Raw genomic sequence first — 18470 nt, 5'->3', positions numbered from 1 at the left:
CATGAGCCAAGGGAGCAAGAGGTAGGCTGGGTCCCCCAGAATCACTACTGGCATTTCAGTATCACCAGTAGTAATCCAGTGGCGAGGAAAGACTGTGCCAACTGGCAACTTTCTGAACAGTCGTGTGTTCTTAAAGATGCAAGCATCATGCACCTTCTCTGATCAGACTGCACTGAAATCAGAGAAGCACTTCCTGTGATCTTTTAGCACTTGCAGAACCACAGTAAAGTAGCCCTTTCTATTGTGGCAATGCAGGCAAAATAGGGATCCGTCCTCTCTATTGCCCCACCACAGTCCAGGAACTCCACTGCTGCAAATCCATCCACTGTTTCCTGTACATCGCCAAGAATCATAGTCCTGCATAACTGGAGACAATTAGTGGCCTCACACACATGAATCAGAATGGCCCCCACTGCAGATTTTCCAATTCCAAAGTGACGGGCCACTGACCAGTCGCAATCCAATGTTGCAAGCTTCCAGAGTGCAATCGCCACATGCTTCTCCATTGGAAATGCTGCTCTCAATTCTGATGATCCTGCACTGGAGGGCTGGGGGAAGCTTGGTACATAGCCCCAGGAACGTGGACTTTCACACTCCTGCAGCCACTGCTCATCATCCCAAACTTGCGTTACAATGCAATCCCAGAACTCAATTCTCCTTTCTTGGGCCCAGAAATGGTGCTCCACCATGTGGAACTGCTTTGTGAATGTGTTCAGCAACCCAGCATTGTATTTCACCTGTCCATCAGCATCCAGTTACTGTGCTGAAATATCTCTGCGTCATCCTCATTGTGATCCCAACTGTAGCAGTACTCCCTTAGGTTGTGCAAATACTGCAGAATCATGCATTAGCAATGCAGAGAAGAACTGGTGCTGAGCTGTGCAAGCTCCAAGCTTCTGTCAGAGAGTTGGCAGACACTGCAAAGCACCATTTCTCATTTGTATGGGTTGGATTTCACTGAGGTTGGTATTAGGACCTAAGTGTATATACAGATCCATAGACCATGAGTGTGAAAGGAATTTGGCACTCTTCACAAAATAAATTTGAATTTCCTATCTTTAGAAACCATGCAAATCTAAGAGTCAGCATAAACTGATCTACACACAAAAAATAGGACTAATATAGAATGCTATTTGGAGAAGGCTTACTTTGCTATTATGCTTATAATATACTTCTACCAACTTAAAATAAATATTCCACACCTCAACTACTTTCAGTCTGTTGGCAAAACCCACATTAAAAATGGTTTTAACAAATCAAGTACTGACAGGTTTTTTTCATACTTCAAAACTACTGAGCTGTTTTAACTAAAGCTTTCTAAAACAAAAGGAGTACTTGTGGCACCTTAGAGACTAACAAATTTATTAGAGCGTAAGCTTTTGTGAGCTACAGCTGAAGTGAGCTGTAGCTCACAAAAGCTTATGCTCTAATAAATTTGTTAGTCTCTAAGGTGCCACAAGTACTCCTTTTGTTTTTACAGATACAGACTAACACGGCTGCTGCTCTGAAACCTTTCTAAAACAAGTTCATCCTGAGGCTGACAGCAAACATGGAAGATATCAGCCTACACAGTTAAAGCTGGGCAGCATTATAAGCAAATGAAAAACTTATGATAAGAAGCGTTAGGCAACCTTAACTACAGATGAAGCTACTAGCTCAGCTTATCAGAATACTGACTACCTTTATACCATGAAACAGCTGAACATTGTATGGGATGCTTGTTGATCAGATGCTAGAGACCTCTAACTGGTCAACAAAGGCAATTCTAAACAGTCAGCTATACTAGTAAAGGGAATAGCTTATATGTGGATAGAAGTAAACACAACTTTCAAATTTTACCAGGTCATGTGACTAACTCAACAATTAGAAGCTGTACAATATGTGAGTTAATGGCTCACCACCAAAACATGATAGTCATGAAGATGCCATGCTTCATGTTGGAAGTTTAGTAGCACCCAGGTCTAAACTCGTAAAACAAATGCTGATACAGGTCTCGTTTCAGACACTGAACATTCTTGCAGTACCTGTAGTGACAGCAATTAGTGTTGGCAGGTATCGGAAGTATTTTGCAATACAGATAAAGATTATTTTCAGCTATTAACTTTCAGAAGAGAAAGAGTCAGAGAGCAGTAGCATGGGAGGAAAAAAAAACAGTAACGCATCTTTCAGCACCAGTCACAGCATATTTATTCCTGATATCTGTTAGAGAGCTATTGTACTGTTTTGACTAAAGCAGCAAGAGGAATTTATCGAATTAAGCATTCAATTAAGCAGAAGGCATTTGCTATGCAGAACATAATATTTGAGAATGCTCCTCAAATCCAGGCAGCAACTGGCACACAAGATATGCTGACTATCAAGCTGAATATATTTTGAGGACAATCACTGGAAGGGTCAGAGGTATTAAATCCCCCAAGTAGAAAATGGAATTGGTGAATAATAAGTTAAGTCAAGTCTACTCTTAGCAAAGCTGTAGAACAGTGGGTTCTCAATGAGGAGTATGTGTACCTCGGCAGGTACATCAACTCATGCAGGTATTTACCTAGTTTTACAACAGGCTAAGTCAATACAAACTAAAATTTCATACAGACAAAATGAGAAAGTAAGCAATTTTTCAGTAATAATGTGCTGTGACACTTCTGTATTTTTATGTCTGATTTTGTAGGCAAGTAGTTTTTAAGTGAGGTTAAACTTGGGGTATGCAAGACAAATCAGATTTCTGAAAGGGCTTCGGTAGTCTAGAAAGGCTGAGAACCACTGCTCTACAAAAATACCATTAGCTATTCCAGTGACTATGAAGACTCCATGTCACTGTAAGTGCTCTTTGGCCCATCTTGATTCAACAGTATTCTGTAGCAGAGTTGGAATTTGCTATCCACATTAGTGTGCATTCTTCATCAATAGCTACTGAGAGAAACTGAACCCGTAACTACTACCTTTGTAGTGATGACTACAGTGTATTGATAGTTATAAACCCTGACAGGCATTTAAATGTCACAGCATATATACCATCATTGTTTTCTAGACATGTCTAAGTAGTAAAATGGGTATAATGTTTGACATTAAAGATGGGTTTTAAAAAGTTTTAAGTACAGAATAGAATACGTTCAAGAAAAAGGCTGTACCAGGGGTTACATATTAGATGAGCCTCTAAAAAGAGCAGGTATTTCATCTAGCATCATGCTTTTAACTCAGAGTGCAACTTTTTTACAGCTTTGCTTTCTCAATACTCCTACTACCGAAGGAATTCACACAAGGTATTATAAGCCATCTAGAGCAGAATAGGGAATTTGGTTTGAAAACATTTAAAATCTAGCATAAGTTATTCAAGCAGTTTTAAAGAAGATCAGTGTTTAATGTTGGCTATTCTACATCATCCTTTTCAAAATTTAAAATGTCTAAGTCTTGCACTGATCTTAGCTGGTAATGAAACAATGGCTTGGGGTGAAAACATCCTGCTATTCTTTTGTTCTAATCACATTCTTATTTTCCCCTATTTGCATAGGTCAAGAAACAGTCACCACTAAACTTAGCCAACAAATGCAGTTTCAAAACAGTATTCAAATAAAGGATGTTACAGCAAATCAAACAGCGCAGTAATTAATCAAAAGCATGACAGACTACATATTAAAGTCAATATGATGTGAATTATTAAGATCTTCAGTCTGCACACAGTATAAATTAAGAGCATAGCAGCCAAGACCCAAGTTATTCCACTTTGCTATTTTTCTGATGTGCGAGTACTGAAAGCTCAAGTGAGAAAACATACTAACAATTTAAAAGTTCACATTAAAGTCTGATGGAGAGCACAACAGAATAAACTGAGTTAGATGATCATGGAAATTGGGGTGCTGGTGAGGGGAAGAGAACAGAATCTAGACTTGAGAAGTGTTCTGTGTACTGCAGTACATAAGGATAGTCAAAGAGCTGCAGAAAAAGATGACAAGAAGAAGAGAATGAACTAAGAATTCAAGAGCTGGCTTTACACAAGCTATGTTTTGGGTAAGTAGATGCGGTGATCTCTAAAGGAGAGAGACAATTTGCCTAATTTCATGAAGTCATAACTTTGCAAGACACTAAAATTCATGGATTTAGGACACTGGATTTATGACTTATTACAACAATCTGCAAACCCACTAACCCCCTTTTTGTCCTATGACTGTAGAGATTTTAATACGTATTGTAAGAGACCATTCAAGGTGAACTACTTATGTTAAACAATCTCTTCCACCTTGTGTTTAGCGGTGATACAGAGTACCTTTCCCTGGCAGGGAGTGTCTCAGGGACGCTTCAGCTCAAACATCTATACGGCAATTTTATGGTCCCACAATCCCAAGTCAGCTGACCTGGGCTCAGACTCTGTGCCACTTTAAAAAAAAAAAAAAAGAAGAAGACCATTACACTATAGACACTGTGTAAGTGCGAAAATGTCTCTTTCACCAACAGAAGTTGTTCCAATAAAAAGGTATTACCTCATCTATCTTGTCTCTATGAATCGCTAAACACCATTATGAAATGGCATGACAGAAATGCACCAAGTCTAAGATCACAGTATGGCATGAGTTACACTCATTTATTGCTAGCATAAAAACCTTTTTACAATATTAATTTATGGAGTGCCTTTTCCAGCATGCTTCCCAAACCAGCATTCTACCACTCTTAATCTATCCAACACTTAATCTGTAAGGAGCTTGCATTTTGAAAATGAACACAGAAATCACAGATTAATAAGTGCCATCACTCCATAGAAATTTCCAAGCCTAAGAACAGTTAGCAAATGTTTCAACTTTGTTTCCCATCAGCAGCCAGAGGAAATGTATTCGTAGCAACTAGATGATTACTGGAAATGAGAGAATCAGGAAGCAGAGTTCTGAATCTTCTATACACACAGAAACATCCCTGGAGTTAAAGGTGACATAGATCAATGAGATTGGGTACACATCTTATTTGCTTCTGTATTATCTATAAACACCTGGAAGTCTCCCTCAACCTTCCTTCCAAAAGCATTATTGAGTTTTGTCTAAGTATTTGAATGAAGCTCTTCTCTATCTCAGTGCACTCAGTGACTAGAAAATTAGTGAAGTAATGGTATTACAAAATTTGATGCTGGAAGCTGAGCAACCGAATGGAGGAGGAATTTTTATTCAAGTGTTCAACAATATGCATCTGAAATGAGTGACTGTTCAAGAGAAACTGTTAGAATTAGCAACTCAGTTAAGGTGAAGCTCAATAATACAGGTTCAGAAATTCTCCCCTCAAGTAGTCTTCAGCAAAATCAAGAACAACTATACTTAACATTCTAGATTTGTCCAAACTTTAAAAGAAAATAAGAATTTAGATATTTATACATCAGAAAGCAGCAAAAGGCAATGGGCACAAGCCAACTTCTATAAAAATGCTGAGATCACCGAATGCTAAAAGCAGATGTACTGGTGACCCAAGACATAATTTGACCAACTCCCTAGCTCCACAGACAGACCACCTGTACCTGATAACAAGTGTCAGCAATGGGTGCAGCTGAACTAGCGTTAGAACACATGGCATTATTTTTAAACCCATTTCATCATTTAAGAAATGACTACTGAGCCCTCCTTACACAAGTTTTTGTTGTTGTTTTTACACTTTTCCACCAGTAGGATCATTACTGCAGCCATTTATGTGTTTAAACATAGTGTCATTCAGTCTTGCTCTGAACAGGGTTTAAGACAATGTAGTTAAAAAGAAAAAAACCAACACACATTAGTGGCCACCTGGAGCCTTCACTACACCAGTGGAAAATTGTTGCCAAGCAGCTCTAGTGTAGTATCATAATTTTAAACCTCATTCCACACACGTGACATGTAAGGGAGCAAGATCATTTGACCCACCTGTGAAAAAGAAATCAACAGCTAACAGTAAAGGGCAGAAATTGAGTACTACATCAGACTGAAATTGATGAAATGCAATTCAACAATGTTACCTTAGCTGGAATTTCACCAGAAAGCCAGGGTTCACATCTGCTTTTTCAAACAAACAAAAAAAACCCAAAAAACATGTTTGTAAAAGACTCAAGGTCTTTAACTCGAGCTTAGTGATCTTGAGCATTTAAGTCTCATCTGAAAGACAACATTTTCAAGAGAAAAATGTCCCTTTACACCATACTGAGCCAATGCTTTAGTAATTACTATCAGGAAAGGGTAACAACTCACTAATTTAACCTAATGCTCCCTGAAGGTCTCCTAATCAAGCATAAACTGCTTAGCTTGCAAGATCTGACAGTGTAATACTACTTTTCCATTACAATCAATAAATGCAGTGGTAGGGTGAAGAAAGGTAATCAAGCCAAAGAAAGCTTCACCTGAAGGTGAGCATTCCACTGTTATGTCTGAGCAACCTTAAGCATGAATTACTTTTGCCAGGGCAAAGTAGTTTTGTAGGGTCCAGTTCAGGTCCCTTATCACATGCCTATGACAGTACCCTCCACCTCAGCCACCCCATATCTGGAGGTCTACTCCCATGGGCATACACAGCTAATATATCTGAGAGACTCTGCATCTTCTTGGAATCCTTCTCTACAGATCATCCACATCTTCCCCATTAGAAAGGGCCACGATGCCAGCAAGAGAGCCAAAGGATAAAATTGGGAAGCCTCATGACTACAGCTTACCAGAATCAGATAGGACTAAAGATGGGAAATCTGACCTGCCAGCCAAAGTACCATTCTAGATGTGCATATGGTCCAAGGCCCTCTAAAACTGCACAAGCCGTATAGGCATAAGATAGTCACCACATAGCAAAGTCTTACAAATGGAATGGCATCAGTGTGTCTTGAGCCATGCCAGTAACAATGTCAGCTTTCTTTAATAAGTTTTGATAGACTATGCCATTAAACCAGGGGTGGCCAACCCGCGCCTGAGAAGGAGCCAGAATTTACCAATGTGCATTGCCAAAGAGCCTCAGTAACACATCAGCTCTACCCTGCCCTCAGTGTCTCCCATCCACCAGCAGCACTGCTGATCAGCACCTAACCCTCCATCCCTGCATCTCCCACCCGCTGCGATCAGCTGTTTTGTGGTGAATAGGAGGCTCGGGGAGGGGGAAGAGGAGGAAGGGCACAGGGGAAGGAGTGGAGTTCTTGGGGGAAGGAGTGGAGTGAGGCCAGGGGCAGAGCCAGGGGTTGAGCAGTGAGAACCCTGTAGCACATTGGAAAGTGGGCACTGTAGTTCCAGCCCTGGAGTTGGCACCTATGCAAGGAGCCACATATTAACCTCTGAAGAGCAGCAGGTGGCTCCAGAGCCACAGATTGGCCACCCCTGCATTAAACAATAGAAGATTAAACAAGATCCTTAACAAAAATAAAACGTAGTGACCAACATTTTTCCAAAACTTCCAGTGCCCGGTGAACGGACTTAGTACCAAAGGGCAAAGATTACACAAAAGTGATCCTTATTTCCTTAACTTTTGCATGCAGCTGCACTTTGAAATGATGATGACTCATAGCTTTGTATTCCCTTGTATAAATTGAAAATTTCTGCACTTAATCAGTGCAGGCCCCACGGTTCCTGATGTTTTCTCTCTCTCTCCAGTGTTACCTCTGAAATAGGACTAAAAAAAATTGTTTTTTAAGATCCCAATGTCTCCCATCATCATTTAATCAGTAGTCCAGAGTAAGGGCTATAAATCAAATTATTTTAAAATAATCATAGCTAAGAAGGTGGCCTATAACAAGCTATGATGCTATGTAGATATTTAATTCAATGCTACAAGTATGAATTGTTGTAGGTAACTCAAAAAACAGTTTGATAACCCATTTGTGGCTCCGTCGTCACTAATTCTGAACTAGAATAGCAAGCCATGGAATCCTATGCATCTACTTCCATGCTATTGCATAAAGTATTTTTACATAGCTATATTGTAAGCTTTCATCTCAGGTTCCAATGATATGTTCACCACATGAACTTAACACCTCCAACTGTTGTGAAGTTTTTAACTTCACTTGAGACTTGAATGATAGTTAACTGAACAAGGCTGTAATAACAACGTCAATAGAAACACTCAGGTTTTAGTTCTAGTGTCAGAACACCACCACCAAACCATTACAGTCTTCTTTTTAAAATATGACTGTTTCTCTTGTGAAACAGGAGTCATGTCCATGTTTAAGTTTTCTTACCACAAAAAATGCCCATGTGGATTTCGTTTTTACAAGGAAGAGCTCCTACCCAGTCAGCTTCAATGGCAATCTCAGCCAAGCTCAGAAAAGCTTGTAATTAATAAGCATCTCATCAGTAAGAAATACTGACTGGTTTGTATTAAAATAACAGTAACTCATGAATTCATCTTCCTTCATAGGAAGAAAGACTATTTTATAACATTACCTACATTTATTAAATTCTCCTCTTTTAGTTTGTAATATTTGCCACTAACAGGTATGGACTGAATCGTCTCACTAAAGGTCTACTGATGCTTATAATTCTTTACTCTTAGTTCTGCAGTGAAATTGCCCCTAACTCTAATCCTTAGCTGCATAATTATAGCTTTTTGCATTATTTATAAAGAATGATTGTCCAGGCATTTTAATCAAATGGTCCCAATTAATCAGATGTTCAGATCCGAGTGAGGTAAATAAGGTGCTGGAGCCGAGGTGAGCAAACTTTTTGGCCCGAGGGACATATCTGGAAATAGAAATTGTATGGCAGGCCACGAATGCTCATAAAATTGGGGTTGGGGTGTGGGAGGGGGTGCGGGCTCTGTTGGGGGTGCAGACTCCAGGGTGGGGACAGAAATGAGGAGTTCAGGGTCCGGGAGGGTAGGGTAGTTGGGGGTTGGGGGGTGAGGGCTCCAGCTGGGGGTGCAGGCTCTGAGGTGGGGCTGGGGATGAGGAGTTTGGGGTGCAGGAGGGTGCTCTGGACTGGGACCAAGGGGGTTCAAAGGTCAGGAGAAGATCAGGGCTGGGGCAGGGGTGCAGGCTCCAGCTTGGGGTGCAGGCTCTGGGGTGAGGTTGGGGATGAGGGGTTTGGGGTGCAGGAAGGTGCTCCAGGGTACGATCAAGGGGTTCAAGAGGAGGCACAGGTAGAGGCTCAGGGGTGTAGGCTCCAGGTGGTGCTTAACTTAAGGGGCTTCCGGAAGCAGCGGCCATGTCCCCACTGCGGCTCCTACGCCACCCCATCTGCAGGCACCACCCCTGCAGCTCCAATTGGCCGCTGTTCCTGGCCAATGGGACCTGCAGGGGCGGCGCTTGGGGCGGGGGCAGTGTGCAGAGCAGAGCCCCCTGGCTGCCCCTCCACATAGGAGCCTGAACAGGGCCATGCCATTGCTTCCGGAAGCACTGTGGTGCAGCCCCCGACCCTACTGCCCGGCTGGAGCGCCAGAGGGGGGCCATGCCACTACTTCCAGAAGCAGTGTGGAGCAGACCCCGACCCTGCGCACCAGCTGGAGTGGGGAAAGCCCGAGACCCCGCTCACCAGCGGGAGCTTGAGGGCTGGCTTAAAACGGCTGGCAGGACGGATCTGGCCAGTGGGCTGTACTTTGCCCACCCCTGTGCTAGAGAGATGAGAGCTCCCCACTTCACTGCTGCTTGTTTGGCTTGATACGTTTTGCCACAACTAGAGCTCATCTGAAATTTCCAGTAATGATTCACCAAGTCTGAAATGTTTTGTCCAAATGTCACTTTAACTCACCAGCAGCCAGGGCTCCCAGGGTCCATCCCAGACCCATAGTACCTGGAAACCCCAAGTCCTCAGTCTGTGACAGGCCCGGGGACCTCAGCAGCTGCAGAGTGAAGTTGACATTGTCCGTTCTGAAATGGACAAGAATGTCAATTTCACTCACCAGCTGCTGGTCCAAATGGAAGAAACACCATACAGCAGTGTTTCCAAAATGAAGTTTTCAGGTTTCTTAATTTGTGAAAAAAACGTGGGAGGGAGAAGAGTTTTTGTTCAACCCAAACTATTTTTTTTTTCAGTCCAGCTTGCAAACTGGAAAAAAAACCCGAACACCAATTATTCCCTCAGTTATAACCACAGATGGGTTATAGTAGGGCAGCTGCAAAACTGGAAAAAAAAGTCACACGAGAATAAGCATCTGACTACCAAGTACACTTTGTCCCATTCTACAGTAACTCACATCGTTCAAAAGTCCTTCTTTTCTTAAAACTTAACACAAAGGTTATCTCGAGGTTGAGATTAAGCAAGGAGAGTTTCAGACCAAAAAGTTTTCAGAAAGTTCTCAGTAGGTGAAAAAATGAGTGGATTATAATGTAATTCCAATTCAATATCATCTATAGCAATTACTATTTCCTGATTTATCAATAGGTGCAGTACACTCAAAACTACATTAAAACGTTAAAGTTATTAAGTCAAAGACTCAAAACCTAGGCAATGCCAGAATTAAGGTTGCCTGTGCAACCTTAATTTGACATCATTGTGCATATGCATTATGATGTAGTCTTTAATTACATGACCACATTTTTCTCCACAGGATCCCAGCCTCATTCAGTGCACAAGTTAGTGCTGCTCTGGGGATGAATCAATGTTATGTAGTGAAGGCGACTGTAGGACCCATGGGTAATTTGCTGCAGAAGTTGGAAGCTGTATAGTGAATGAAGTAAGGAATTGAAGGACGAGAAAGGATGGTCTCATTGTTAAGGAAGTTGAATGCCATCATGAAAAACTGGATTCCAAGCCTGCCTCTGCCGCCGAATTCTGTTACGATGTTATACAAGTCACATTAACCAAGTTTTTCACAGGTGGTGACTAACTGCATGTCCCTCAATTTTTTGGTGCCTAACTTGACACTAAGGTCTGATTTACAGAAGTGCTGAGCACTTGCAACTGAAGTCAGTGGGAGCTGTCATTTGAACCTATCAAGTTCTATATAATGCTAAGTACTCAAAAATCAGGTCTCAAATTGGGCACCCCAAATTAGTGGATACTTCTGAATTTAATCAGTAAAGTGTGATCAAATATCCACTCATTTCCAGGCGTATTTTGAAAATAATTAATATTTGAGCAGCATTCAGATCCTGTAGTGGCGAGCACCAAAGAACTGCCCATACGGAAATTAATAATTCTGTCTTCACAGCAGGGTTTGGATAGCACTAAGTAAATAAGAAATGGGCCAAACATTAAACAATGAGTAGAAAAGTATTGAATAATTGCTCATTAAATGAGCATTGTCTATGCTGTGTGCTGAATGAGGCCTGGGTGTTGTGGGGAAAAAAAATAGTATGTGATCATTAATTAGACTTTATCATAATACATATGCACAAAGGGACCAACTTAAGGTTGGGCAGTGGTATGTGTAATTTCCCAGGTTTTTAAAAACCTGGGAAAAACAAATTCCATCATGTAGTGTCATACTGACACCACACTGGATTTCAACAAAGCTGGAATCTTTGATCCATGTCTCAGACCTCATCCAATGGTGTAAGTGACAGCAGTAATAGGTGAGCTAACTTTTATGTGGACTTGCGCTACAGGGAGATGGGATGCACACTTCATGAGTTTCACAGATATTTGCTGACAGCAGAGGAATGGTGAGCCTCAGGAAATCTTGAGATCCATCCTAGGCTCAGAAGGGGTATATGCTTTAGTGGGCAGAAACTCTTCTGTCCATTCCTGCAAGCTTGACCTCTTCTGCCTTGTCCCCTCCAAGCTGTCTGTCCCACCACTGGCTCCTTGTCCCAGTTCCAGCCTCCACTCCTCAGACTTCGGATCCTAGATTCCTTCCCCAGCAAGTCTTAGTCTTACCCCTCCAGACTCCTCCATCCAAGTCTCCCCCTTCCCAGTTCTGCCCTACTCCTTCTCCCCATCTCCTTGCCTATGTATTCCTAGGCCCCACTGGTTTTGTTCTCAGTCCACCAATTCCCAGTTCCAGCCTCCCTTCCCAGGGCTTTCAACCATCCTCATTATCCTCATTTTCCCTAGCTCCTTGACCCAGTCTGCTTGCCCAGCTAGTCTCAGTTCTTCCCCTGCACCTTGGCTCCTCGTCAGATCTGTCTCCCCTCCTCTCCACTGGTTCCCAGACTTCTTGCCCTGCCACATGGGCTGAGTAGTAGAGGAAGTAGTGACCGGCCTCAGAATTAGGTAGAGAAGAGGTTGAGCAGAAGAAAGTTCTTCTGCTAGATAGAAAGAAAGAGGGGAGGTCTACTTGGTTTCAGACAGATAAGTAATGGATTGGGAGATTAATTTTTTCCTTTTTTTTTTTGCTTTTTAAATTCTCTATTGGTTTTTGGGTAGTAAAAACCTTTTAGCCTGATGGCCCTGGCCAACATAAGAAGCTACATTGCCAAGAAGTACATGCTAAGGAATGAGAAATTTAGATGAGAATACTTTTTGGAATTCATGAAATGCCAGATGTTCATAAAAAGTCTTTTGTGATTTTCAGAAAAGATGAGCTTTTGTGTAATGGAAGTCCTCTGAAAAGTGGATGCAAGATTGAAATATGAAGTGCATGGAAGCAGGAAATGTACCATAGTGTTCTATTACTAAACTGATCCCTGAAATGCAACATGAAGAATTCAAAACATCTGCTACCTTGGCACCACAAGAGTTCTGTTTTGGAAATTTTGAAATACTCTGCAATTTACAAGCCAAAAAAAAAAAAGTGTCCTTAATTCAACAAGTGATCAGAAGGGTTCTCTCCAGGCAGAGTACATAGGAAAGAATTTTGATATGCTTCTTTAACTAAATAGGCTATGAAGTCATTATTCATCTGGAAACAATTTCATTGTGTAGCTATAGATCCATTTTCAACGTCTTCCAGTAGGAGAGAAGGGAGGCATTTTGGTTGAATACATATTTTGTCATATTCTGGGCAGGCTTCTTTGCGAGCCCTACATCTGTAGTATGACAATATTGGTCTATATCCAACTTGTAAGGAATAACACTTCCTTTTTTCAGCATACACAACTGAGATTGCTCTTGTAATGTCTAATTTAGGAACTAGAAGTTAACACCGGTTGATACCTTTCCCCTTCAATTTTAGTAGATTGCTTTTAAAATAGGCTGCACCCATTACATAAGAATGGTCTGACCCAGTAGGGCCAAAGGTCCATCTAGCCCAGAATCCTGTCTTCCGACAGCGGCCAATGTCAGGTGCCCCAGAGGGAATGAACAGAACAGGTAATCATCAAGTGATCCATCCCGTGTCACTCATTCCCAGCTCCTGGCTAACAGAAACTAGGGACACCATTCCTGCCCAGCCATTGATGGCCCTATCCTCCAAGAATTTATTGAGTTTTTTTTTTTTTAACCCTGTCATGGTCTTGCCTTCACAACATCCTCTGGCAAGGAGTTCCACAGGTTGACTGTGCGTTGCGTGAAGAAATACTTCCTTTTGTTTGTTTTAAACCTGCTGCCTATTAATTTCATTTTGTGACCCCTAGTTCTTGTGTTATGGGAAGGAGTAAACACTTCCTTACCTACTTTTGACACCAGTCATGATTTTATAGACCTCAATCATATCTCCCCTCAGCTGTTTCTTTTCCAAGCTGAAAAGTCCCAGTCTTATTAATCTCTCCTCATACGGAAGCTGTTCCATACTGAGGCAGATTCAACCACCCAAAGCAGACAGAAGAAATGTCTTCCCTTGTACTCCTTCAACAGATTAAAGTGTCCCAGTGATAGCAAATGCTTGACCAATGAAAGTAAGAGAAAAATGCAAGACTACAAGTCAGTAAGGCTGAGATTTTGTGTGCCACCTGAAGGAATTAAATCCCACAGCCAAGGACTTTTCACCAAGAACTGCACCAGTACTAACGCAAGCACATTTAAGAAACATCAGCAGGATCACCACTACCCTGGTACAGAGGCAGTCATAATTTAGTCTGTACACAAATTTACTGTTCCGAACTATCACCTGGATTTGCAACCTTTAACCAAGCAGACAATAATTTTAGAGCACACATTTAGTGTGCACACAGCTACCCATTTCATAAAGACAGGTCGGACTCCTCTTTCAGCACTAGCTGAAGCTTCTGAGTGATTTTCAAAAACAGCCTCAGGAAAAGAGCACTGTAAAAGAAAGTTCCACCTGGAGGTGGAAAATGCACTTTAAAGCATTGCTTTCTTTAGCTCAAGGCATAAACGCAGACTCTGTGGAGCACTCACAGAAAAAAAAATTAGCGGGTGCTTAGCACCCAACAGCAGCCAAGCACCCACCCACTCCCACCTGCCTGCGGCCACCACAAATTAACTCCTCCCCCTCCCTCCTGGCGCACCCTGCATGCCACAGCACAGCTGTTCAGAGGAGTGCAGGAGGCGCTGGGCGGCAGGGGGAGAAGCAGGGACGGGGCGCACTTGGGGGAAGGGATCTGGGGTGGAGCAGGGCTGGGAAGTTCAGGGACGGGGTGGGGGTTTGGGAGAAGAGATGCAGATGGGGTGGGGTCTGGGGCTGAGTGGGGATTCAACACCTCTGGGGAAAATTAGAAGCCAGTACCTGTGGGTCAGGGTTAACAACTGGAGTAAGAGGAGATTTGTCAACATAATTTTTTAAAACTTTATTGAGACAGTAGCGTTTGCAAAAGAATTATCTGCACACTTGTCTGTTTTGTGTTCAGTGACTAGTGTAATACTAAGTAGATGAGGGCAAGAAATGGATAGAGAGATCTGAGAATCTATATTTCATGAGTATATCTAAGATTACTCATGAAAAAACATTAAAACACTAAGATTACAAAAGTCAAACATTCAAAAGTTAGGAAATGCCAAAATTAAGATGGTTTGTGTAACTTTAATTCAGCCCCCTTGTGTGTATACGTCATGATACATTCTTTGATTACATGATCACATACTACTTTTTCCATAAGACCCCTGTCTCATTCAATGCACGAAGACAGACTAGCTGCTGAGGCAAATCAGGGCTGTGTAGTAAAGGAGGCTATTGTCTGTTGGGCCCCTTCATCATTTGCTGCAGAAACTGGACGGTGTGTAGTGAAAAAGGCAAGAGATGACAGGAAGAGAAAGGACTGTCTCCTGGTTAAGGCAGTTGAAACATGCCCTAGAGAACTGGATTCTACCCCTACTTCTACCATAAAGTTTGTGTGTGATGTAAGGAAATTATTTAAACCAACCTTTTTACTGGTGGTCACTAAGGATGTGTGCCTCATTTTCTGTATATTCAATTTGAGACCATGGATCCAATCTGCAGAAGTGCTGAGAACTCATAGCCAGAACTCAAGTCAATGGCAGCTGTATTTTAACATATACATGCTATATAATGCCAAGTACTCAAAAAAAAAAAAATCAGGCTCTTTGACTCCAATTGAGTATTCAAAAAAAAAAAAAGTTAGTCCATACCTCTGACCTTAATCTCAGTGCCTTAGTTCCCCACCTGTAAAAATGTGGATACTACCACTCCCTTACCTCAGAGGGGTTTTGTAAAAACAAATTAATGTTTGTGAACCATTCAAATAGTGGCAAAGGTTGCAAGGTAACCATTTCCACAAAGCATGTATATGTTCTGATACACAAGAGATGATCAAAGCCAGCTTTGGTAAAATACACCCTGCTGGTTCAAAGATAACACTCCAGGCATTTCACACAGGACACCAAAGTGCTCTCCAATGGAAACAACTTTTAATCACTACACACCTGGAAAAAAAAAGTTGAGTTTATTTATCTTGGCAAGAGTGTATGCCACCAGCAGTCCCTCAAGAAAGTTGTTCCTACTCATATTTCACAGGTGTATTACAGATAGTATACAAGAGTGGTACCCCTAAGTTTATCCACAACTGGAAAACTTCAAGGATTGTACCTTCAACTGAAACAAAGTTCACTAATAAAGAGTCATGAACTATTTGCTACTTTATTCCTCCCAGATGGCCAATATCTACATCCTGCATACATTTGTGCAATTTAAACCACCTACATATATTACACCCTTCATTACCTCCTTCAGGTGGCAAACTCACAACATAAGTTTATAAAATCACTGTTACCCAAGAGTTAAAATTTTAATTACACTACCCCCCCCCCCAAAAAGTGCACAGCCCATACCTAAAGTTTCTTAGTGTGGTTAGAAAAAGTGGATCATCTAGTCTCCCTTATCCTCCCTATGCATTGTTTACAAACAAGTATTAGTTCAGATTATTGGAATATTGACTTTGGTAGATTTAGGAAGTATCGTACAGAAAAGTTTCAGATTTTGTTCAAAGAGGCAGGCAATCCAGAAACCATTCATAGCATACAGTTAACTTCTCTTATCCAGATAATCACTGGAGCGTCTACCAACAGTAAATTCTGTTACCACTAGACGAGGAAGTTACCAGGTTACCAACCCAAGCACCTCGCCCGAGGGGCCATCGCCGGATGACAGGACTACCCAGCAGCCAGCGCCCTCTGGGCAGGACACTGGGAGCCCTGCTGCCACCTTCAGAGAGGGAAACAGACAGCCGCTGGATGGGTCACATCCCAGCCCCTAACAGGTAGGTTTTTGCCAGCCCCAGCCCACTGCCCACGACAGCCACAGCCTGGGCTCCTCCCCTGCCTACACCGCCCGGCACCACTCTGAGGCCGGCACAGGCAGGGGAGGGCCCCCCGGCCCCCCACGACAGGGACTCACAGTCACAGGCCCTCATGCCAACAGAAGAGGCCTGTCAGGGGGAGGGTCCGGCACCGCGGAGGGGAGCGGATGGAGAGAGCGAAAAGCAGCTGCCGCCCGCCTCCCTTCCGGAAAACTGGGAACCTAGGGCCGCGCAACGAACCTCACCTCCTCGCTCGGCAGCCCGACCACCTCCACGGGAGAGGCCGCCATGGCCAGCCAGGCAGCGGTATCCTAGACCAACGGCTACACCACAGACGCACCTTCCTCCCAACGACTGCCTACTCGTGTTTACACTCTACCCCGCCCCGGCCAAGCCCCGCCCCAGCCCACAGCGCGCGCGGCTACAGCCAACAGATGGCGCGTGCGCGCTCCCCCGATCCCAATCAGGTCCTCCGCCCCGGAGACAGATCCCCCCTTCTGATTGGTTAAGAGTCGGGTCTTCTCTTCGCCCCTGGAGAGAGATACTCCTTCTGATTGGCTGACAGCCCCGCCTTTCCTCCGCTCCTGGAGACAGATACACCTTCTGATTGGCTCAGAGCTTCGGCTTCTTTGCGCTCTAGGAGACAGATACTCCTTCTGATTGGCTAAGAGTCCAGCCTTCCCGCCCCACTTGGAGACAGATACTCCTTCTGATTGGTTAAGATCCCCGCCTTGTGTCCGCTTCTGGAGATAGATATACCTTCTGATTGGCTGAGAGCCTCCCCTTCCCTCCGGCCTTAGAGATAGATACTGCTTCTGATTGGCTCAGAACCCAGTCTTGCCTCCGATCCAGGTGTCAGATACCCCTCCTGATTAACTTAGTAACCTAAAGCCCGTTTAAATGCTGAGCTGCGCCCTCAACAGGTCACAGGGTGCAGCGTCTCCCTGCTGTGCTCTGGGTAGCGCGTGGAGGTTCCCGCCGCGGTGGCCCCCTGAGCCAGGCTACAGGCATTGTGCCAAGCAGGCAGGGAAGTGCCTTTGATGGGGGCTGGGACTCCCCGGTGCTTTAGCCCTTCCAGGTACAGTGCCAGCCTGAAGGATTCAAAAGTCATCAGATTTGCCCTAAAAATTGTGAGATTGGTTTAACAAGCATGAGTTTTACTAATTAATAGGTGTGGCCTTCGTCTTATACATCCTCTGCAGTTGGTGACTTTTCGAGTCACATTGTCAAGTTTTTTCTCTACAGCCACAAGGCTCGACACTTACTTTTGGGGGGAGAGATTAATAGATGGTGAGGATGGTCCTCAGGTAACAAAATGATTCCAGCAATTGGGGACTTTACAAAAAGCAAACAAACCCCAAATCACCAGACTTATGAATAACTTGCAAGAGTTGTTAACATTGATATGGGAAAGGGCCAGGAGTGAAAGTAACTTAAGGGACTTACTGGTACACAGGGCCGGGGTCCTGGGAGGAGTGCAGGGTCTCAGGCAGAAGGAGCAGAGCCTTTAAATCCCCTGGCCCTTTAAATCACTGCGGGAGCCCGCAGGGCTCCAGGCTGCCTCTGCTACCCCAGGGCCCTGGCAGCGGGGCTCTGGCAGCGATTTAAAGGGCTAGGAACTCTGGCCGCTGCCGGGAGCACAGGCCCCTTTTAAATTGCCCGCCTGTGGAAGCTGCCCCCTTCCAGTATGGTCGGCTGTGTATTGGCTCTTGCCGGTACGCCGAAACAGAGCGGACCGGCTTACTTTCACCACTGGAAAGGGCAAAACAAATTACCTGTACACACTGAAGCTCTCTCCGCAATATAGGGGAGGTACCGTGATCTTCAAATGATGCACAGGTGCTGGAGGAAGTTACCTCCTCCTCCCACAGACTAAGAGAAGGGTTTTGAGAAATAGAGGAGGAAATAAATAGCGTGAGACACAAAGATCCAAAGTAGATTTTGTAACTTAAATTTGAAACCAAAATGATGGGATCGCCCTTGAAGATCCATAGGTAAGGTTGACCAAAGCTTTCTGTTTTTTCAAAGT

General features: G+C 43.4%; 1 protein-coding gene across 1 annotated transcript in view; it reads right to left on the bottom strand.

Annotated features, from left to right (window-relative positions):
• NEDD4 (NEDD4 E3 ubiquitin protein ligase) overlaps positions 1-16843 on the bottom strand; it is a 128414-nt gene extending 111571 nt beyond the window's left edge. The window contains exon 1 of the mRNA XM_073303793.1: positions 16687-16843. Coding sequence (XP_073159894.1) covers positions 16687-16731 — 45 coding nt within the window. The 5' untranslated portion in view covers positions 16732-16843. The remainder of the gene's footprint in view (positions 1-16686) is intronic.
• Between the last annotated feature and the right edge of the window lie 1627 nt (positions 16844-18470).

The sequence above is a fragment of the Lepidochelys kempii genome, chromosome 10 (genome assembly GCF_965140265.1).
Source record: "Lepidochelys kempii isolate rLepKem1 chromosome 10, rLepKem1.hap2, whole genome shotgun sequence".
Taxonomy (NCBI): Eukaryota; Metazoa; Chordata; order Testudines; family Cheloniidae; genus Lepidochelys; species Lepidochelys kempii.
This window is presented reverse-complemented; position numbering and strand designations above follow the sequence as displayed.